Genomic DNA, 23,778 nt, shown 5'->3' with positions numbered 1-23,778 from the left:
TTAAAGGAATTCTTCCCCTTCATCCTCCTCCCCATCTTCCTATTCATCTAGTTGTTTTTCCTGAGCACTCTGTAATTCTTTTAATAAGGGCATACTTAGTATGCCAATCTTTATAAATCTGAATCATGCACATGTATGGCTCTTGTTATCACACCATTTCGTATCATGACTTTGAGGGCTTCTATTTCTGTGGTGGGATCCTTTTTGTCATCATAAGGATCAGGGGGATGGTATGTGAAAAAGTACAGGGAAAGAAGAGTTACAAATAGAACGACATCCCTTTGTACGACCGAGGCCTGCTACAGACATGAGAAGTTTTGGAACAGGCTCAGGCGATGGGAAGGCAGGATGACAGATGCCCTCACACCAGGGTGATGGTTTGGGAAATGTTTCAACCACATCGTCAACGTTACTATCAGAATTATTGTCCTCAGAGAAAGCTGTACTCTCTGGTCTAAAAATGCCACATTTTGCGTCTACTACAGTGAAAACAGGAGAGAGTACATGAGAACATGTGTCATTTCAAATCAAGGAATAATACCAGGAGGCCAGTCTTCAAATAACTTCCTATTTCTCTTGGATTGCTGAGAAGCCTTCATTAGCTTTGTTAACTTTGGTTTCAGGACATGCTGGAAAAGAAAATAAGAGCTTGAAGAATATAACAAGTATCAACCTGAAAAAAAGAATTATAACATCCCCCATTCCTCTATGATCTAACACAAAGAGCACAGGCTCTGGATTCATTCAGATGTGGATTCAAATCCCATTTCTGCCACTGACTGACCTGCTCATGGGGAAAGGATGATGACAGATGACATCAGAAGCCCCAGATGCTCCTCTCTTTACCCCTAATTGACTGCAATACAAATACTAGGACACCCACTACATTACTTTCTCTACCAAAATGTTCTAGAGTAATAATTTATCCCCGGTAGTTTAGAGCACTATTGAAAAACTAAGACATTTAAATTAATTGCTATATTTTTAAATTTGCTTCCATGATTAATATATACATGGATTACCACTTGGGAAGGGAAATATGAAAGTTTAGGTTTTAGCAGAACCTTATTTAGATGGGCTAGAACTGCAAACAGGATAAGCTACTTCTGTTCTGTTTGTCAAACAGCTAGAGGCCAATGAAACAGGGAAAAAATTCAGCTCCTTCTAAGAAACAGGGAAAAAAAACAAGGGTAAAGCAGTAGGGCAAGCATCATGAAGAAAGCCACAAACACTCTAAACAGAAAGCCATAAGCAAACATGTTCACAATAGAGGCAGAGAGAGATGGACTGAAAGAACAGACCCTGAAGAAATGTGTTCCGCAAGGAAAAATTAGGTTAACAGTAAATATTAAAAAAAAAAATTTTAAAAAGTAGAGGAGGAAGAAGAAAGGAAAAAGTGAGACATTCCTAGTCAAGAACAAACTTTACAGAAAAAAAAATAAGTATAATAAGGTATATGGAGAAACACATATATTTAGAATTTATATAAAATAGTTCAGTAATATATCAGTATTCTTAAGGATATACTATGAGCAAAGCCTCTGTTTCATATAATTTTATTCATATATTTTCATGCATCTACACTGTTTTTCAAATTTTATGAAAATATCAACATCAGTTCAGTTCAGTTGCTCAGTTGTGTGTGACTCTTTGCAATCCCATGGTCTGAAGTATGCCAGGCTTTCCTGTCCATCAGCAACTCCTGAAGGTTTTACAAATGCATGTAATGTAAAAAATGTTTTTACAAATGCATCACCATTGAGTTGGTGATGCCATCCAACCATCTCATCCTCTGTTGTCCCCGTCTCCTCCCGCCTTCAAACTTTCCCAGAATCGGTATTTTCCAATGAGTCGGTTCTTCACACAAGATGGCCAAAGTATTGGAGCTTCAGCTTCCACATCAGTCCTTGCAAGAATATTCAGGACTGATTTCCTTTAGGATGGACTGGTTGGATCTCCTTGCAGAAAGAAAGAAAAGGAAGATGAAGTAGTCTTGAGCTCAGGGCAGTACAGCTCCAATAACTAACTAGATTTAGCTTGGCATATGAAAACTCTCTCGAGCTTGCAAATCCTAGCTCTATAACCAACTGCACTTTGTTTCCGCAGGATTTGCTTCTCTTCAGTTCACAGTCTTCCTCTACACAACTGGGATCTTACTGCCTGATTTCACAAGAGGATTAAGAGGATTTAATAAGATAATATACCCAGCAAATGCTTGCCGAGACAGTCAAAGAATGAAATAATTTGTTCTTGAACTTTATTGCTGGAACTACTTTCCAAGTAAAACCCGATGTGTGCTTTTTCATACGTTTAACATTCAGGTGTTGCATGAAACTGTTATTAATTCTGGTGATCAGCTGTTCTCTGTGGTTTGTAATATAGAGAATCTCAGCTCTTAAATAATGTGTACCTAAATTTATTTATAACATATGCATTCACTACATTAGAGAACACAATGATCCCCCATCATTGCAGCTAATCACACGAAAGCTAATCACAATCAAGACCTGGCCTGGACCACTACTCTTCCTTCTCTACCTGCTCAGACTCTGAACCAGCAGATCTTTCTGACAATGATGCTTAATCTCCATGTCCCTCTCCAGTTCACTTGAAGACACATCCCTACTCTTACAGTGGACACTGGCAAGCTCTAGACAGGGCTTACCTCTCTCAATTCCAACTATCTTACTTGAGATTTAGGGATTTCTGCTGAAATGGGTTCCTTATGGGGCAGATTCTGAAAACATTTAAGGGAGAGGCAGATAGGAATCCATTGGAAGATTTTCATTATTACAGGAAACAGATCCCATGAGGGTCCAAGCATAATTAGGGAATCTCAGGCAAGCTGGCACCCACTACTCTGGGAAGGATGACAGGGAACCTGTGACCTAAGAAAAGGTGCCCCCACAGAACAGAAAGCCACCTTGAGGTTCAAGTCTAGATACAAAGGAGAAAGGGAAGTCTGCTCAATCCCTGCAGGAGCACTTGACCCTCTCTGACAGCCTAAAATGGTCCCCCCCCGACATCTGCTAGCAGAAAAGATAAATAAGAGCCTCAAGGGCACCTCATCGTGAAGATCTAGGCCTACACATGGGCTCCACATAAGGTCTCTGACTGAGGGGGCAAGCTAGGCAGCCCAGCTGCCCGAACTGGGTGCTGGTGCTTTGCAACAGTGACTGAGCAACAAGCGTATGTATGACCACAAAGGAGCTCTCACTCTGAAGTCTACGTGTGCATCACCTTAAAGTTCCGGAGCAAAGGTCAATCATGAGCCCACTGCAGGATGAGTTTTTTTTTTCCTTTTAAAATGATTTTATTAAAGGTCTTTATAGAGCCACATCCAGATTCCAGATCCAGCTGCCAAGCAGACCCTGTCAAGACCAGCTGTAGCAGCAGTGCTGCGGCAGTAGAATCAATGCAAGCAACAGAATGGTGAGAAGGAAGTGTTTTTTCCCCTCCAAATGACGTGTGGAAGAGGACTGTCTCATTGATCTTAGGGAATCCGCCGGGTTCTTGGAAAATTCAAGCGGAAGTGTATAGAGAGGCAAGTCCTCAAGGGAAAACACAGGATTTGCTGCTGAACTAAATATTTCAAAACCCAAGGAACTAGTTAGAAATATCACAAGTGTGACAGTGTTCATACCCCATACTGAGAGGTCACACTTGGAATGAAATGGCTAATGTCAACCTTTCTAAGGATCAAGGTCTACATGTCCTGAGATAAAGCACCCCAAGCCCACAGCCAAGAATCACTAATTGGCCTTTGCTTGCTTTCAGCTCTTGAGGGGGAACATCTCACCACCTTTCTCCAAACTGCCTGCACCAAACTGGAACTCTCACTGGTCACGTAGCAAGTAACAGTTAAAATTATTTTTGGCTGCAGTTTAGTGAGAACTGGTATTTTAATGTGAACACTTACATATCAAAACCACTAATAACAGCATATTCTTCCGCAGTCCATCCAAAAACATCTTGAGAAAAGATGTCAACACCTTGCTGCAGAAGAAGTCTGACAACATTTGCTGATTCATACTTGACAGCAAGCATGAGGGCTGTTCTAAAACAACAGAGAGATGACTTCAGCCTTAGGAAGTTGAGTTAACTTACTTAAACAGTTAATTTGATATGCTTTACCAAGTGAACGCCTTGCCCTTTCATGAAGGACTGACCATTTACAGGCTCAAGTGTTCATCTTTGTAAATTACCTCCAAGGCTAAAATGAAGGGACAGAAAAGAAGCCTCCTGTCCCACTGGGATGCCAGGCAGCAGCACTTCCTATTTCATAAGTCCCTGATGGGGACTTCCCTGGTGGGCCAGGGGTAAGACTCCAGGCTCCCAATGCAGAGGGCCCAGGTTCCATCCCTGGTCATGGAAATGGATCCCATAGGCTGCAACTAAGAGTTCCCACAACTAGGACCCCATGCAGCCAAATAAATAAATGTTTTTTAAAAATAATAATAAAGTCCTCGATGGACAAGAAACCATGCTGAGGTCACTTATCTGAGGCAGGTGACTATTTAAGGGATGAATTCCCCATTTCCTCCTTAGTCTGATATATTCAGCTTCAAAGTCAGCTAGAGGTTGACTAGGAAAGGCTACTTGCAGGATTAATTCAAAAATATTGATAATAATGGAAATATAAATAATCATGGTGGCAGTTAATGATGTGGACAAGCATGTGCTAGGCACTGAAAATGAAATAATATATATAAAATCTTTCTTACACACAGGCACCTTTGAAAGATGCATTACTATTTGCCTTTCATATTAGGAAACTTATTTGCTAATGATAAATAACCCTAATTGGTAGGAAAACTAGGAATTGAACCTAGTTTGAACCTAAGCCCATCATTTTCATCTGTATTGTCCACCTCTAACTTGTCTTTGTTAAAGCCTTTATCCAATCAAAGCTATCTTTCTTCCTTCTACCTGCATTAAAAATGAAAATATCAAAATGTACTAAAATGAGAAAGGATAAATCCTGATGAGTCCACGGATCTGGTGACTGTGAGTCATAATCACCTTTTTGTGGCTGTTGTTATTTAGTTGCTATATCGGACTCTTTTGAAACCTAATAACATCAGCATTCTTTAAACAAAGTAATTTAAAGCCAAGAGTTATCCAAAAGACAAAATCAAGTCTTTTAGGTTTACTATGCATCTTATAAAAATACATACATATAAAGTAGAGGTTAAAGAATTCTTTTAAAAGAATTAAGAAACTCGATACTGTCATGAGGTAAACTAAAAAGCAGAATCCATATTTCATAAAACCAATAAAACTAATTTCAACTCCCTCAGCTATTACAAGATCAACCAAACAGGTTGCATATGACATCAGTCAATATTATAAAGGAATATGAATCCTGCTATACATTCCTGCTATATATTGTTCCTGATTCCCAGTCAGAATAATTGACTTTCTACCTAAGTGATGATGTGTTGATCACAAATGAATCCTCTTGTTCATTTAATCTTGATATTACGATCCTAGAACAGCACTAAAGGTTTTTAAAAGAAAAAGAACAACGGTACCTTTTCATCTTATCAACCGATGTATATTTGCTTCTTTCTTCACTAAAACCTCCACCATTTGCCCTCTTCTTTCATGTATAGCAAGTAACAGTGGTGTCAGATCATCCTGTAAAACAGGGAAAACCATTTCTAATGTACACAGTTAACCTATTTCTAAATTGAAATTAAAATCATGTAATAGATTCTCCGAACTTAAAAATAAACACCAGAAAGTAAATGAAAGAGAGGCCCCTTCCTCCTCATCACCCTGTGCACCTTCTTTCTCTTTAATCTGCTCCTCCTCTGGGCCTTCCCTGGTGGTCCAGTGGCTAAGTGTTAAGCTCCCAATGCAGGGGGTGTGGGTATCATTTAGCTACTGTATCAATTGCATATTTTAGGGACAATGCTGAGGCAGAAATATATAATACTATCTGTAGCATGCATAACCTACCCAAGGATGACCATGAGTAAACTCAAAAGGTTTACAGACATTCCAGTGGGAATATTATTCTCTACATGAACATGCAAAGAAAGAAACATTTTCTTTTTTTTCAAAAAATCAACTGTGGGAACCCTGTTTTACTGCTTTCTCAGAAAAGTCTCCTGGAATTTAATCTTACTCATTCTCTCTTCCTTGCTTGCTCTTTCCACTGCCCTTCCTTAAGGTAGACGTTCGGGCTGAGAGGTCAGCATTCGCTAGATGCTAACTGCATGCAGAATGAGCGCCCTCCCCACCTTATCTTCAAAGACCCTTCTTGATGACTCTCATGTCATTACCTCCAGACCACCAGGAAGAAGCTTCCAAAATCCCAGGGTTCTGGTGTCTGTCTTGCTTTACTGCTCTAGTTAAAGATTGCAACATAAAATTACCAATAAATACATGCTCAACATTTTCTCGGGGAGTTGCTCTTCCACCACATCTCCCTGAGCTGTCTCTTATAATCTTGTGTGTTTGTGAGAGTTACTCAGTGCAAAACCGCCACAATCAACTTAAAAAGTCTAATTTAAAAACTCAATCCCATTCTTAAGATATTTTTTAAAACATGAAATCAACAATAGATTAATTAGATTGTCTTAAAAGCTTCAAATATTTATCAAAATATACTATCAATCAAAAATTGGAAATTCAAATGCTTATGGATGGAAAGCTGATGACCTGAGTAAGTGATAAAGTCAGATGAGACCGGTAACCCCCAAAACACATGTCCCACACAGAAGGGGTGGCCTCTGCATGCAGACCAAACAGTAGGATGGGCTCAAGGGCGTCCAGATTTGGTCCTTGGAGAAGCCTGAACTTCTGCATGAGCCTCCTAAATTTGAAATGTTGACTCAATGTGTGGACGTAACTAAACATATCCAAAGGCCATGTTTGGTTTATGGCCTTCTTTTGGCTTTATGTTTGCTGTTTCCAAATAGGTGGGTATAAAGCAAATATTTGTATGTGAAACCTTTCCTTTCTTTAGTATCATATGTTTCACAAAAAAAGTGGGTCCCAATATGTAATAAATATGGCTATTAAGACTCATAATTCAAGTAAACATAAATTATTTTAAAAAGACTCATAATTTACAGTCAAGAATGTTTCCATTGCCTGTTGAAACTACAATCTATCTCTAGAATTCTTCTAGATTGTTAATCAAATGGATAATGAGTTTCCAAGCCTGCTGGAAATAAATGCTTAAAACAATTCCCCTCTGTACTATTACTAACTTCACGGGTTTTAAAGCTCTCATCTGCTTATGCCAGGGATCAGCAATTCTAACAGACAAACTCCAAGAGTCTGTCCTGCAGCTGACACCAAAAAAGGCTCAGGAGTTACTATTACTGCAGTCAGGAAAACCCTGTTAGTAACAAACATCTATTGACCTAATGACCTGGATGGTAAGAGAAGGTGTAAAATCCTTAAAGGGTCAGACTCTACAAAGTGACTTCGCCATGAGGAAATCGCTAAAGACTGTCAGAGTGTCACTGAATGAAGAGTGGTTGGAAGGAAAAGGAAAGCCCATAGATATTGCCAAAGATACTCCTTTTAATATCTCAAACACAGGGGCAGAGAAAAAGTCTGGCTAATGTTGTTGGAAAGGAGGGAGCTGATGGAAGTAGCTAGCATTGATCAAACTCCAACACTTCAGGAGACTACTTTCTTTTATGAAGGGTGTCATTTAGAAATTACATGTGTTCACTCCATAGTTATTCATAAAGGATTGGATAAGAATCTCAAGGGAATAGTTCTAAACGCACACGTCCAAGCGTTCCTCGATTTACTCAGTCAAAATCTTCAGGGAACAGCCTAGGCTTGTAAATTTTTTTAATAGTTAGTAGTACTAGTTTAGTTGCTAAGTCGTGTCCGACTCTTGAGACCTCATGGACTGCAGCCCGCCAGGCTAAATCCGCCAGGCTCCTCTGTCCATGGGATTTTCCAGGCAAGAATACTGGAGTGGATTGCCAATTTTTTAAATATGTTTTCCCAAATAATTGTGGTTCACTGCTGGGCATACACATCGAGGAAACCAGAATTGAAAGAGACACGTGTACCCCGATGTTCATCGCAGCACTGTTTATAACAGCCAGAACATGGAAGCAACCTAAACGTCCGTCTACAGATGAACAGATAAGAAAGCCGTGGTACATATACACAATGGAATATTACTCAGCCATTAAAAAGAATACATTCGAATCAGTTCTAATTGGGTGGGTGAAACTGGAGCCTAGTATACACAGTGAGGTAAGCCAGAAAGAAAAACACCAATACAGTATACTAATGCATATATATGGAATTTAGAAAGATGGTAATGATAACCCTGTATGCGAGACAGCAAAAGAGACACAGATGTATAGAACAGTCTTTTGGACTCTGTGGGAGAGGGAGAGGGTGGGATGATTTGGGAGAATGGCATTGAAACATGTATAATATATGAAACGAATCACCAGTCCAGGTTCGATGCATAATACAGGATGCTTGGGGCTGGTGCACTGGGATGACCCAGAGGGATGGTACAGGGAGGGAGGTGGGAGGGGGGTTCAGGATGGGGAACATGTGTACACCTGTGGCAGATTCATGTTGATGTATGGCAAAACCAATACAATATTGTAAAGTAATTAGCCTCCAATTAAAATAAATATATGTTTTTAAAAAAAGAATCTCAAGGGAATAGTTCTAAACACACACGTCCAAGCATTCCTCGATTCACTCAGTCAAAATCTTCAGGGAACAGCCTAGGCTTGTAAATTTTTTCAATACGTTTTCCCAAATAATTGTGGTTCACCAGCAGAATATAGCTGGGACTTAATGCAGTAACCACTCCAGTCTCATCTCTTACTCACACGGCCAATTCCTTCTCTTATGTGAAGGTTTGAATAAAAAAGAAAAGTGTAAGAGGCAAGAGTCATCAAAACTGCAATTTTTAAAAATTTCCTGGGTAAACTGGTAGAACAGGGACTAGTAAACCCAAAAGGCAACCTGATCTCATTATTTATAAACCCCTTACTTCCTTCCCATCAAGACATTCTAGATGGGAGAGCAGAGTCTAGACTCTTATCTAAGTGGATGGTTCTGCCAGAATAGGATAATGTATCAGTTAATTATTTGTTCTTCTCTCTTAATTCCCATTTAATCGCCACCTGTTCACTGCCAGTCTGTTCTGCTCAGAGTCTTCTTAAAACTGGCACCTAGGCAAGTTTACAATTCACTCACACTCTTTTTCAAAATAACAACTATTATTCCTGAAAACTGAAAAGCACCTCACAGAAATATATACACTGAAGGGAATGAAAAGCACAAACCAAAATCTCGGGACTTCCGTGGTGGTTCCGTGGCTGGGTCTCAGTGCTCCCAGTAAAGAGGGCCTGGGTTTGACCCCTGGTCAGGAAACTAGATCCTACATGCTGAAACTAAGGCCAGCACAGCCAAATAAATAAATGTTAAAATAAATAAATCCTCTTCTTGGCATTTCCCAACTGCCAAAATTCCAGCTCGATTTGCACTTTTCACCTGCTTGCTCCATTTCTTTCCTTTTACCCTCTTAAGACTTGGGCAGTGAGAGAGAAACCATGTTTATAGAAACCATTTTTAATAAAATGGGAATTTGTCAACAGCAGCAAGATTTCTCTTATGTTGTAAAATGCTTTCGTTAAGTTTGAATTTTAAGACAAAGTCTACTGAGGCAAATTGTGCTTTACTGTGTTATTTTAGAGTGATTACAAAAAAAAAAAAAATTAAGTTGGGGAAATTATTTGGAAAATGTTTTACCTTTAACAAGTGCAGTGTTATCACGAATACCGGCCATAAACACATAAAGGAATGCTTTACTCTCTAATGCTTGAGAAATATCATGATTTAAAGTGAAATCATAGACAATTTGGTTTCTTCAAAATACTTTCACTCAGGGAAGGCTGGAGCTTCCAAACACGGAAAACTGAGGCCACCTGTGAGAGTGGAGGGAGTTCCTGGCGGGGCTGCAGAGGCTGGACTTCACATGCTTCCTGAACAAAGAGCAGGAGGGGCAGCTCCCCATGCACAGCTGCCACCCTGCTGAGCAGCTCCCCGGGGCTGACCATGGGAGATCCCGAGGGGTACCTGGTGAACCAAGTGGTCACCAGCAGAAGAGAATGCCCTTGCTGGGTGTCAAACATGACCTGACCTGCCTGGCTGGATCTCAGAACCTGGGGTCCTGGAGGGCTCAGGGCTCCAGGCCTGCCTCCCAGGCCCACTTGCACTCACCCAGGCCTCCCTGCTGGGCACTGGGTCTCCTTCCTCCTCCGCCCACCCCTAGGGGCTCACATTCCCTGAGCCCCTGTAAACAGCCAGTGCCCACATCACTTCACTCCCCACAGGCCTTCATTTCCTGTGGGCTTGGAGCCTACCACCCACTCCCACGCACCTTCTAATGGGAAAGCCTTCCTTCTAGGGTAGAAGGGTGGGTGGCAGACAGAGCTCTGCCTTTTCTGGGGGTGCCGACTTTTTTCATCCTCGCCCCTTGACTCAGGTTTGGAACTGTTTCCTGGATAACAGGGCCTCATGGACACTATTCAGTTTCCCTATTTACATACTGTTGTAAATAAAACACATGTATATTAAAAAAATGATTCACAAATATTTGGTAAATAAAGTTAGGTGACCGATACCTTGTTCCTGGCTTCTATATAGGCATCATAGGAAAGCAGCTTTGCTGCGAGTGATACATTCTGGCAAAAGACAGCGTAGTGGACAGCGGTGTTGCCACAGACGTCCATGACATTTGGGTCAGCACCATGCTCCAGCAGAAGAGTCGCACACTCCTCCTCTTGGCATTCTATGGGCTGTTAGTGTTGTGGCAAGAAACAAGAGTGTGAATTCTAGGAATTCAAAGTAAACAGTCCACAAGCTTCACCAGTTTGCTATATTTCAATGAGATAAATTCACTTTTAGTCTCAGGAAATCACACCCACTCATGTGGAAATGGTTCGCTGCCCCATACCTTCATCAGCGCTGTCCTCTTTTCATTGTCACAGAGGCTAAGCAGGCACTTTCTCTCCAGGAGGAGAGTGACCACCGCTGAACGGCCATTGGCACAGGCCACGTGGAGCGCAGTCCTACAAAAGCAAGAGCAGTTTTTAGGAAACTCTAGTGTTACTGTTTCAAAGCAAACAATCGTTCCTGTGATTGAGAACATTCAATAGCATGCTATTCCTATCACTCTAAAACAAATATTTCATTTTCTTCTGGAGTAAGAACAGTCTATATTTGCTTTAGCTCTTCTTACCACAGTAATGAAAGAACCATCTACTTGAATAGAACGAGCATGACCTTGAGATTCAGCTCAACTTGGGTTTGTATTTGACTTTCACTCTGTCCCTCATTAGCCGTTGCTCAGCCTCTCTGTGCTTCAATTTCCTCAACAGAATGGAGAGGGAGTAGTAGTTATTTCACAGGACAGCACTGTGATGCTTACATGAGGGCCATGCAAAGGGTGCAGAACCGTTCCTGGCACAGACAACAGCTCAGTAACTGTTAGGTCATATTATCATATTTATTACTAGTACTACTAGTTTACAAGGACAACATCTCAGTGAAGTCAAAGGATATGACACCTCCTTTGCAGATATATTTTGAGGATTACAGACAGCATTGTACTTCGATGATTCTAATATCCTCATTTTCTCACATTTTAACACCTCTGACATTGGAATGAAATTTATAATTCATAATGTCTGTACAACTATAATTAGTAGCATTTTTGTTTGTTCCTTGCTTATTTTTCCTGTTGGTCTAATTATCATAAGGTCTTTTTGCTTAAGGTTGCTGTTTTGAAAGCACTGATGATGCATATTATATATTATTATATATTACAGGTACACAACATAGTGATTCTCAATTGTTATAGATTATACTCTATTTAAAGTTATTATAAAATGTTGCCTATATTCCTTATGGTGTACATATATCCTGGTAGCTTGCAGGATTTTAGTTACCCTACCAAGAATCGAACCCTGGGTCCACAACAGTGAGTCTTAACCACTGGACTGCCAAGCAACTCCCAAGATTCCCTTGACTTATGAAAGGGCTGAAAGTTGTCAGAAGATATCAATCCTCAAAAAAAATTCTAAAAAAAAATGAAAGTGACAAATTATTTTTAATCTCTGCTACATCCCTATTAGTGTCAAAAATACCAGCCCTGTCTGCTAATCTGACTTGTCTATAGGCAGCTTGATCGACAGAGTTTTAATTTTTTGTGTGTTGTTAAAATGTTAATTCAACCTCCAGATTTCCTTCTTTTGTTTTTTGGTTTTTTTTTTTGTGTGTGTGTGCTGAAATCCAGGAAACTCCATTATTTCAAAAAAAGAATTTTGAAATAATTCTTAGCGAGGTCTTTGGGGTGGGAGGGAGGCTCACCAGGAAGGGGATATATGTATACTTAGAACTGATTTATGATTGTATACAGCAGAAAACAACACAACATTGTAAAGCAATTATTCTCCAATTAAAAAAAATTAAGATTAAGAAACAATAGAAATAGAAAAAAAAGGTCTGTCAGCAGAAAAAAAATGTGTAAATAGGAATTTGAGTTTTCTTCTGGTACTTTTCTCACTGTGCATATTTAAAATGTTTGACCCACACTCCATGTGAAACTTTTTGGTGAGATAAAAATCTAGTTACTTTTCTCTTTTATCAGGTTATTTCTCCATCATCTACACACAATTTATCTTTTCTAACAGAAAATGTCACCAGTATCAAGTTCTAAAGCTTTACATACATTTGGGTGTTTGGGCATTTTCTATTCTGTTCCATTCATTTATCTATCCCCCTTTCAGTTGTTAGTAAATGAATACATTGTGGGCACTTACAGCATATTTTGATATCAAGAAGGGCAAGTCTTAGTCTACCATGTAAAATTTTAATTTCATCACAATTAAAGGCAGCATAGATAACCCAAAATTTAAAATCACAATACATTGATTTGGTTTAAGTATAGAAAGACCATACATCCTAAGAAAATGTCCTCCTATTCAAGGACACAGCCAGCTTCCTACTTCAAAGCTGTCTTCTAAGGTCCTTCAGAAAGAACATATATACCTAAGTGTACACTGATATAAAACGGATATTGAATTGGATCTGAAGAATTTTTAATCCAGAAGTTGACCTGTCATGGGAATTATTTTGCTCACTAGGCAGTTTTCTGTAATATATAACCTTACAGAATAAAAATGTGTACATGAAAAATAAGACGCTGACAACATCAGAAATCTGTCCACTGCCATGATCCACAATAGGCGATCCATGAAGAAGTGCTTTCATAAATCACATGAGAAAAAACGTGAGAGCCAGGAGGTTCCAGAAGATTTCTTGAAGGCTACAGAACTTGAGAGCTCTTACTCATGAGTACATCATGCTAACCCATGCAAAGAAAAAGGAGGAAGAAGACAGAAAAAACAGATGCTATTCATATTTCATTTCATTTCTGTGACTACTGACATTCAGTTAAATGACTCCAAAACGATCAGCAAAGTGCCCTATGAGGGGAATTACAAATGAGTCTGAAACTAGCTAAGGCTTTTTGCTGCCTATAAAGTCTTTGGGGTGCTGGATCCCAGGAAGGCGTCCAAGAGCCTTGGAGGAGAAACTCACAGGAGGGACCCCTACCAGGCCCTTCCACCCCGCTTACCTGTTCATCTTGTCCCTGTCGTTCAGGCCACTCTTTCCGAGCAACAGAACCTGCAGCACTTTGGCTACGTTGCCTATACTGGCAGCTTTGTGGATCTTTCCAAGGTCCTCGTTTCGGATGCAGTTCCCGGGCTGGAAGTTGATTCTATGACTGCTCTCTCTCACCGGGTTGATGGAGGAGCCAAAGGGCGAAATGCCCTTCTTACTCCTGAAGCCAAAAATCTTCGTCACAGAGCCTACAAGCTCCAACCACACCTCACCTCCCGCTCAGCTCTTCAGAGTCTCCTAAACCCAACACAAGCACTACAGGTAAACCAGAGCAGTTTACAGCTCTGCCGTTTACAGCAGTTTACAGTTTACGGCAGTTTACAGTTTACAGCAGTTTACAGTTTACAGCAGTTTACAGCAGCTGCCACCACCTCCCAGCTGGGAAGCTCAACGGTTTAGAATCTTTCATCCCAGAATGATCGTTGCTAAGCAACACCTTAAAACACACTGCCCATGCGCACAGGGGCTTGGTGGGCCAGCCTGACAAGTGTGCATGTGCAAGAACTGTTAAGTTCATTTTCTGAAAGAAAGAAACAATATCAATAAACCCTTACCTAAACTAAGAAGGAAAAACAGGAAACTGAAATAAACACAGAAGTCAAAGCAGCATTAAAACTATATAACTGTCAAAATAACTATACTACCCAAAGCAATCTACAGATTCAATGCTGCTGCTGCTGCTAAGTCACTTCAGTCATGTCTGACTCTGTGCGACCCCATAGATGGCAGCCCACCAGGCTCTCCCTTCCCTGGGATTCTCCAGGCAAGAACACTGGAGTGGGTAGCCATTTCCTTCTCCAATGCATGAAAGTGAAAAGTGAAACTGAAGTCGCTCAGTCATGTCCAACCCTCAGCGACCCCATGGACTGCAGCCTTCCAGGCTTCTCTGTCCATGGGATTTTCCAGGCAAGAGTACCTCAGTAGGGTGCCACTGCCTTCTCCACAGATTCAGTGCATTTTCTATCAAATTGCCAATGGCATTTTTCACAGAACTAGAACAAAACTTTTACAGTGTGTATGGAAACAGAAGACCCCAAATAGCCAAAGCAATCTTGAGAAAGAAAAGCAAGAGCTGACAGAATCAGGTACCCCAACCTCAGCCTACTCTGCAAGTTTCAGTAATCAAAACACTGGACCTAGCACAAAAACAGAAATATACTGAATGATTAATGGAACAAGAGAGAAAGTTCAGAGAGAAACCTACGCACCTATGGTCAATTAATCTAGGATAAAGGAGGCAAGACTATACAAAGGAGCAAAGCACCCTCTTCAATAAGTGGTGCTGAGAAAACTCAACAGCTACAGGTATAAGAAGGAAATTAGAACACTCCCTAACATACACAAAAATAAACTCGAAATGGACTAAAGACCTAAATATAAGGACAGGCCCTATAAAACTCTTAGAGGAGAATATAGGCACAACACTCTGACGTAAATTAAGGCAGTATCTTTTTTCATCCATCTCTTAGAATAATGACTATTAAAAACGGAAATAAGCAAATGGGATCTAATTAAACTCAAAAGCTTTGGCACAGCGCAGGAAATCATAAACAAGACAGACAACAGCCCACATAATGGGCAACACTATTTGCAAATGATTCAACTGACAAGGGAGTAATCTCCAACATATTCAAACAGCTCAAAGAGCTCAATATCAAAAAACAAACAACCTGATCACAAAATGCGTGTAGGCTCTAAATATACATTTCTGTAAGGAACACCCACAGACAACCAAAACGCACATGAAAGGATGCTCAGGAAGGATGCTCTGCATCACTAATTATTAGAGAAATGCAGAAATACTACAATGAGGTATCGTTTCACGCCAATCAGAATAGCCACCATCAAAAAATCGACAAACAATAAATGCTGGAGAGAGTGTGGAGAAAAGGGAACTCTCCTACACTGCGTATGGAATGCAACTAGGTGCACCCACTGTGGAGAGCTCTGTGAGGTTTCTTTAAAACTAACTATAAACTTGCCATATGATTCAGCAATCCCAGTCCTGGGCATGTATCTGGGGAAAACCATAATTCAAATAGGTACATGCACCCCAATGTTCACTGCAGAACTACTGACAGTAGCCAGGACATGGAAGCAACCTAAGTGTCCATCACCAGAAGAATGGATAAAGAAGATGCAGTGTACACACACACACACACACACACACACACACACACACTCCCCACACACAAGAATGAAATAATGCCATTTGCAGCAACACAGAAGGATCTCAAAATTACAATACTAAGTGAAGTCACTCAGAGAGGAACAAATATCACATCACTTCCATGTGGAATCTAATCAAAATAAGCTTATTTACAAAACAGAAACCAACTCACAGATCTCAAAATCAAATTAAGGTTATGAAAGGGGAAACATAAAGGGAGGGATAAATTAGGAGATTGGGGTTAAAACATAGACACTATTTTCCTGTAGTGATGTACAGATATGAGAGTTGGACCATAAAGAGGCTGATGGCCAAAGAATTGACGCTTTTAAACCATGGTGTTGGAGGAGACTGGCGAGAGTCCTTGGACTGCAAAGAGATTAAACCAGTCAATCCTAAAGGAAATCAATCCTGAATATTCATTGGAAGGACTGATGCTGAGTGTGAAGCTCCAATACTTCGGCCACCTGATGTGAAGAGCCGATTCATCAGAGGAGACCCTGATGCTGGGAAAGATTGAAGGCAGGACGACAAAGGGGACAACAGAGGACGAGATGGTTGGAGAGCATCACTGACTCAATGGACATGAATTTGAGCTAACTCCACCAGACAGTGGAGGACAGAGGAGTCTGGTGGGCTGCAGTCCATTGTCGCAGAGTCGGACACGACTGAGTGACTAACGCTTTCACTTTGAATATGGAAAACGTAATAGTGCTGGGTTTTAAATATGCCTTAAAGTAAGTTAGGTGCAGACAAAACACTTAGGATCAAAAGTACTACTGCTTAAAAGTAGTATAAATATACGTAAAATTAGTATTTTTAAAATACCATATCAATTTTCATCATACACACAAAAAGATTTCCCCTTAATAAAGACCTTCTCATCATGTTTAATGGGAAACAACTAAACAGTCCAGAAACAGTCCAGAAGGGAAATTTTTACCATTTATCTTTCAGATCATATATTTTTTTCTTCAAAACCTGTACAGATTCAACCCATCTGTAGATCCTAGAGGAGACACCTCATAGGACTCAGATTCAAATTCAGCAGCAGCTGGAAAGAAAAAGGAGTACATTCTTTATCTCAAATACTTGAGTTCAGTATTAGTTAAAAATAAAAAAAGAAACAAAACAAACTTGAGCTATTTCTAAATGTTCCGAAAAATGAAACATATCTATAGGTGACAGGAAACAAAATACAAGATTACAATTACACACTCTGCCCTTGGTCCCACATGTGGCTGAGTATCAGAGCTTCTGGTTTTCTCATTTTTCATTCATTTCTCAATAACTATGTGCAAAGGTGCTGTGACAAACACTGGAATTACAAGATGAAGGTGACCCAGTCCACCCTAAAAAATGATATCCCATAAACTGGAACAACAGACAAACAGGCAATCTCCATACAGAGTCATAAATACTAAGATACAAAGGATGGCACAAGGAACACTCAGAAGGGACAGCCAGCTTTGTGTCAATCCTGTCAGCTTTTTGGTGGAGGTGCTGTGGAAGCAGATACCTGAAGGACAGGAAAAAGACAGGAGGGGGGGGGGAAGCACGTACAAAGACCGGAGGTGGGAACCCCACCTGTGGGATCCTACAGTCTGTCTGGTTAGATGCAGAGCTGAGGGGCAGAGGAGGGTGGTAGAGAGAGAAGACCGACTACGTTGGCAGGACCCATACTGAGGTGGGTGGCTGGAATTCTTCCTGAGGGCAAAAGATAAACCAGTGACAAAACCAACGACTGAGAAATTTAAGGTCACCCCCCAAGTGACAGTGACAGAGGTAACTGCTTGAGTCTGGGTTTCCTAGCCTAACGACCACCAGACACTTGACAAGTTGATACACTCCATGTTTTCTGAGAATAGTGTCAGGGTGCAGGTGCATAGTTCTACAGGGATGGCAGAAGTAGAGGCAGGATATAGCCAGGAACAAAAAGACATACATACTGTTGTGATGACTGTAGCTCTGTAGCATAATCTGAAGTCAGGCAGGATGATTCCTCCAGTTCCATTCTTCTTTCTCAAGATTGCTTTGGCTGCACTCAGCTTTCTTTCTGGTCCAATTCTCACATCCATACATGACTACTGGAAAAATCATAGCCTTGACTAGACGGACCTTTGTTGACAAAGTAATTTCTCCGCTTTTTAACCTGCTGTCTAGGTTGGTCATAACTTTCCTCCAAGGAGTAAGCGTCTTTTCATTTCATCGCTGCAATCACCATCTGCAGTGATTTTGGAGCCCGAAAAAAATAGTGTCTATCCACTGCTTCCCCATCTATTTGCCATGAAGTGATGGGACTGGATGCCATGATCTTAGTTTTCTGAATGTTGAGTTTTGAGCCAACTTTTTCACTCTCCTCTTTCACTTTCATCAAGAGGCTTTTTAGTTCTTCTTCACTTTCTGCCATAAGGCTGGTGTCATCTGCATATCTTAGGTTATTGATATTTCTCCTGGCAATCTTGATTCCAGCTTGTGCTTCTTCCAGGCCAGTGCTTCTCGTGATGTACTCTGCAAATAAGTTAAATAATCATGGTGACAATATACAGCCATGACATACTCCTTTTCCTATTTGGAACCAGTCTGTTCCATGTCCAGTTCTAACTGTTCCTTCCTGTCCTGCATACAGGTTTCTCAAGAGGCAGGTCAGGTGATCTGCTATTCCCATCTCTTTCAGAATTTTCCACAATTTATTGTGATCCACACAAAGGCTTTGTCATACTCAATAAAGCAGAAATAGATGTTTTTCTGGAACTCTCTTGCTTTTTCCATGATCCAGCGGATGTTGGCAACTTGATCTCTGGTTCCTCTGCCTTTTCTAAAACCAGCTTGAACATCTGGAAGTTCACGGTTCATGTATTGCTGAAGCTTGGCTTGGAGAATATTGAGCATTACTTTACTAGTGTGTGCTGCTGCTGCTGCTGCTGCTGCTGCGTCGCTTCAGTCGTGTCTGACTCTGTGCGACCCCACAGATGGTAGCCCACCAGGCTGCTCTGTCCCTGGGATTCTCCAGGCAAGAATATTGGAGTGGGTTGCCATTTCCTTCTCCCTTACTAGCATGTGAGATGAGTGCAATTGTGTGGTAGTTTGAGCATTCTTTGGCATTGCCTCTCTTTGGGATTGGAATGAAAACTGACCCTTTCCAGTCCTGTGGCCACTGCTGAGTCTTCCAAATTAGCTGACATACTGAGTGCAGCACTTTCACAAAATCATCTTTTAGGATTTGAAAGAGCTCAACTGGAATTCCATCATCTCCAAGCTTTGTATAACTGCTCAGCAAGATATATTTTAGAAATTTAAATTAAAAGGTTATAAGTAAAATAGTAACTAAAGATCTACTCTTGTATAAGAAAATAACAAAAAAATCTTAACCTAGAGCAGAAATTAATCTTCTGACTTAGGATCACAAGTTGGTTTAATTCATTAAAAGGGTTTCTCTTATGATTCCTTCAAATGAAAAAAAACCCCGTATGTCGTTAGTGTTTAGGTGCCAGTCGTTCACTTATGCTTAGGGGTAGAAAAACTGCAGCGGGTGCAGTAGAGCTTGGAAATGATAATGAAGCACAGCGAAATCAATTAGAAAGTAAGCCAGACATCTGAATGTATACTTTCAGTTACTAGGCAATAAGATTCTATTTCTAAATGAGCTTAAATGCAGCTTTTCAAGAAAATTTAAGAGTTTAATCAATATCTCTTAAAAATGAGAAATCTAGGACCAAAAAAGATCACAACATTTCTGTGTCCTTGATTACCACAGTCACTGATGGCTTTTACTTAGTATGCCTAAGTCAAATAAACAGCTCAGAAGTTCACCAAATTAAAAACAAGAATCACTTATCAGAAATCTGAAACTCAAAGCAACAAGATAATAGAACTTCTCTTAGTCAAATAAGTCTCAAAGCTGTTATGTAAAGGGCATGGAATTGAGGTAGAAACCACTACACTTGCTCTTGGAGTAAGATTTCATTTGAGCACTAAAGTATTATAGAAATTTCTAACACAAGGGGACTCCAGGACTGGCCTCCTGCTAAGAGTGCTGAGTAAAGATCTGTTCTGCTGTTTCTCCACCTCAAGTTTGATGCTCATCTGCCAGCCTCTCATTAGTCCCGGGGAAGATGGAAAACACCAATTTCATTCATGTTTCCCCAAATGATTGGAATGTTTTAAGTTGCCATATAGTAAATGGAATTCCCATTAAACTGTTTGAACACTGAAAACACAGAGCAGCAGACCTACTATAATCAATGATAGTTGTAACCTTGTTCGAAAGAAGTACACATATGTCTGGGACTCCTCAAGTAACAAGTCACAGTTGGGAGGGAGAGAAAGGGCATCAGAGAGAAAGGGAGGTGGCCTCACAGTGACACCTGCTGCCTCTGGGACAAACCTGCCTCCAGGAAACAGGTCAGGGATGAAGAAACACACCATCCCACAAAGCCACGTTCAAGTGCTTCCTCTCACCACCCTTGTACATACGTTTCTCTCAGGACCTCAGAGAAATTAAGCATTTGGCTCTGAGGAATCACCTAGAGCCACAATCTCGAAGGGAGGATGAGAAAGTCAATGGGTGAGACTGAAGAGAGCTAAAACAGCCCCAGAAACAATTACAAGCATCCCCTGCTTTTCCAAAGTTCATTCAAAGTCACTTACTTCTATGAAGGCCTATGTCAGAACTGTTTTTGATATAAAAAAAAAATGTGAAGAGAATTTTTCATTTCAAAAGGCAAAATGTCAAAACAGCATTCAGTGTATGTCTTAACAGTGAGAGGCATCGTGTTCCCCAAGCAGGGAGACTGGCCCCACCGAGCTCCTTCCCCGGAAGCCCCATCCCACATCCCAGCAGCAAGTCTCCACAGCCCTGAACCCTCTCTGTGGGCACCTGTGCTTCCCTTGTGTACACTTATTTTAGGCATCGACTAGCAGAATGTGTCCTCGGGTACCTGCTCCTTTGCTGTCTGCTCTTTGGGCTTATGAAAGGAGTCCTAGGAGCACTCTGCTTTCAGACAGCCGGGAAACTTTTCCAGCCTCCACACACCCCCTCAGTCAGGTCACCATGCTAGCTTCAGCCACTCTATGAATTACCCTGCCTTTCACCCCTGTGTGAACTCCCCCTATTTCACAAGCATGCTTTTAAGTAGTGTAGAAAAACTTGGTACAGTATTAACATAGATTGTCACACAGCACCCTCAGGCAGTGACTAATCTAGTTAGCTTTCACTTCCTACTAATCTCAGGAACCTGGCTCTGTAAAAATTAGGCTTCAGAGAGAAATTAATGGACTAAATTTAGCTTCTGTGATTCTGTGTCTTGACTACTTGTTTACTTTATTTGCCAATGACTTTCTGACTCCTAGTTCGTCTAGGTAGAAAGTTAAGTCGCTCAGTCGTGTCTGACTCTTTGTGACCCAGTGGACTGTAGCCTACCAGGCTTCTCCGTCCATGGGATTCTCCAGGCAAGAATACTGGAGTGGATTGCCATTTCCTTCTCCAGGGGATCTTCCCAACTCAGGGATTGAACCCAGGTCTCCCGCATTGCAGGCAGACACTTTAACCTCTGAGCCACCAGGGAAGCAAGTCCTCTTCCAGGTAGAGTTGCTTATATTTTCCCCACTCTGCTTTATTATAATCTTCTGGCAAAGTTTTCATCTTCAAGAGTTCAGATTACAAGTCTTCAATTCTGAGTTCCATCTGACTTCTTATGGAAACATTATTCTTCTCTCGTAAATACTCTAAGTTCTCTTGAGATGCTGCCTATATGTAAGGCAAATGTAAAAAGATAACATTTTTAAAATAATTAGAACTTGGATAATTATACTTGTTCCCTTTAGTTTTGAGTCAGTGATTCAGAGGGCAATTTTAAATGTGAAAAATAAAGAGTGGACGTTTAAAACAATTATCATCAATGTGAAGTGAATTAAATCTGAATTACAAAATTAAAGTGGAATCAATGGCATAGGAGTACTTACATAATCTTATAATTCAAAGACTACAAAGATCAACTTAAAATTGTAAACAATGAACAAAACAACTTAAGAATAATTCAAGAGGATGGTGCCAGTTGTAAAACCACAATATTGTCTTTTCCTCCTAATGGTCTTGCTGTATACCAATTGGTCTTATAAGTAAAAGGATTCTTTATGGAGAATCATTCTGAAAGGTCAGTTTACTGATAACTGTGATGGAACTGAAATATTTAAAGGGAGAAACAAGTGTCCCTTTCCTTCCAGAAATCTACAAAACAAACTGCTCTAAGGGAAGTAGAGGGAACACATAAACTGTCTACATCGAAATGTAACGTACAGTGAGGTGAATTCAAGCACGTGACAGATCCACAAATGAACCTGAAAAAACAGGCTGACTTCCTTTCATTTCTCTACGAGATCCCGTCTCGCTCTCTCTCCAGTCTCCAGTATATACTGCTCTACTTGACTGTGTTCTATCATGTTCAGTTCTATATGACTTTTGAGGGTCACTACTTCTTGCTCCAACTTCTTTTTCTTCTCCCCTAGTTTTTCACATTTCTTTTGCATTCCCTTCATAGATAATAACTCCTCTCAAAGGACCTGATTTTTCTGCATCCAGGTGCAGCCATTTTGAAGATGCACTTCCCAGCTCTGCTGGAAGGTCATCTATTGTAGAAAACAATACCATGTGGTAATGAGGTAAGTGGACTGAGCACAGCCTAACTCAAACCCAGGATCAAATAAATAGGATGGTATCTGTATTGTAGAAGGTAGGACCAGGAATTATTCAGAGAATCAAGAAAGAAGTTCAAACCACCAAGAGTCAGAAAATACACTCTTCACTGTCATCATCTTTCTCACACAACATTTGTATTTGATTTTACACTTTTATTGTTCTACAATTAATATTTTTCTACCTTTCCTCTATAAAATGACTACAAGGCCCCTCTTAGTCGAACATCTCTTGTTCCTCCCCACCCCCCATCTTAATGCCCCACGGTTTTCAAAGAAGTGCGAGGGATACTGTATTGGGTTATCTGGGACTGAGTCAATAAATCCCTCCAAAAGAAGACTGAAAACAAGACTCTAATGACTAAATCTATAAATATGGATGCTAATCCCATAAGACTTTTTCTGAACTACAAAGACTTTTTGCTCATTTGAACTGCATTCCAAAGCAGCTAAAGAAATTCCATTTCCCAAGAGTTTACTGAGATGATTCATACATTTTTCTGAAAAGAAAAATGTCACATTCTGGTAATCTTTTGTTACTTTCCATTTGTGCAAGACAAGGGCTGTGTGTATCAATAAATATTCCCTGTTAGTGTGTACTTAAACAAGATTCTCCCTCATGGAGAAAATGACGACAGTGTAAATTTAAGGGCTAAACTGCTCTCCACAGGCTTGATGACAAGAGCTGAGGAGAAAAGGCTCCATGAGAGCTGGACAGTCGGGAAAGCTCTGGAGGAGGAGAGACTGGGCACCAGGTCTGAATAAACAGAGGACTACCCAAGAGAAAAGAAACTGTAAAGACAGAAAGGACAGTCTGAGCAAAGGCCAAGAAAAGGAGAAATCAGCCAGTGAACTCTGAGGATAAAATCCCACTACAGGGAAATAAAAACATGTCCACACAGAAACATGTAAATCAATGTTCACAGCAGCATTATTAATAGCCTCAAAGCGGAAACAACTCAAAGCTCCATCAACTGATGATGGATACATGGCTTAGTCACATACTGGTTATTGTTTGACCATCAACAGAAACGGAAGAACTGATACGTGCCATCACATGGATGAACCTCGAAAACATGACGTCAAGTGAGAAAAGCTAATCCCAAAGGAGCACATACGGTATGATTCCCTTTATATAAAATAGCCAAAACAGGCATGTCTCCAGAGACGGATATTAGACTGAGGGTTGCCTGGGGCTGAGGGAGATGGGAGGG

The 23,778-nt window shown here is 40.6% G+C and overlaps 2 protein-coding genes across 2 annotated transcripts in view; one reads left to right on the top strand and one right to left on the bottom strand.

Moving 5' to 3' along the window:
- Positions 1-1,539: 1,539 nt before the first annotated feature.
- Positions 1,540-13,919, bottom strand: LOC133258991 (ankyrin repeat domain-containing protein 26-like). Its single transcript, XM_061435794.1, has 6 exons — positions 13,655-13,919; positions 10,970-11,084; positions 10,638-10,811; positions 5,535-5,640; positions 3,920-4,057; positions 1,540-1,958 (listed from the first exon to the last, which is right to left on the bottom strand). Exons 1-4 carry the CDS (start codon positions 13,660-13,662, stop codon positions 5,539-5,541), a joined length of 399 nt encoding a protein of 132 aa, XP_061291778.1. The 5' UTR covers positions 13,663-13,919; the 3' UTR covers positions 1,540-1,958; positions 3,920-4,057; positions 5,535-5,538.
- Positions 13,920-22,526: 8,607 nt separating this feature from the next.
- The window catches only part of LOC133258884 (uncharacterized), a 107,588-nt gene continuing 106,336 nt past the window's right edge, over positions 22,527-23,778 (top strand). The window contains exon 1 of the mRNA XM_061435568.1: positions 22,527-22,531. Within this exon, the coding sequence (XP_061291552.1) occupies positions 22,527-22,531 (5 nt within the window). The remainder of the gene's footprint in view (positions 22,532-23,778) is intronic.

This window comes from Bos javanicus, chromosome 13, assembly GCF_032452875.1.
Source record: "Bos javanicus breed banteng chromosome 13, ARS-OSU_banteng_1.0, whole genome shotgun sequence".
Taxonomy (NCBI): Eukaryota; Metazoa; Chordata; class Mammalia; order Artiodactyla; family Bovidae; genus Bos; species Bos javanicus.
This window is presented reverse-complemented; position numbering and strand designations above follow the sequence as displayed.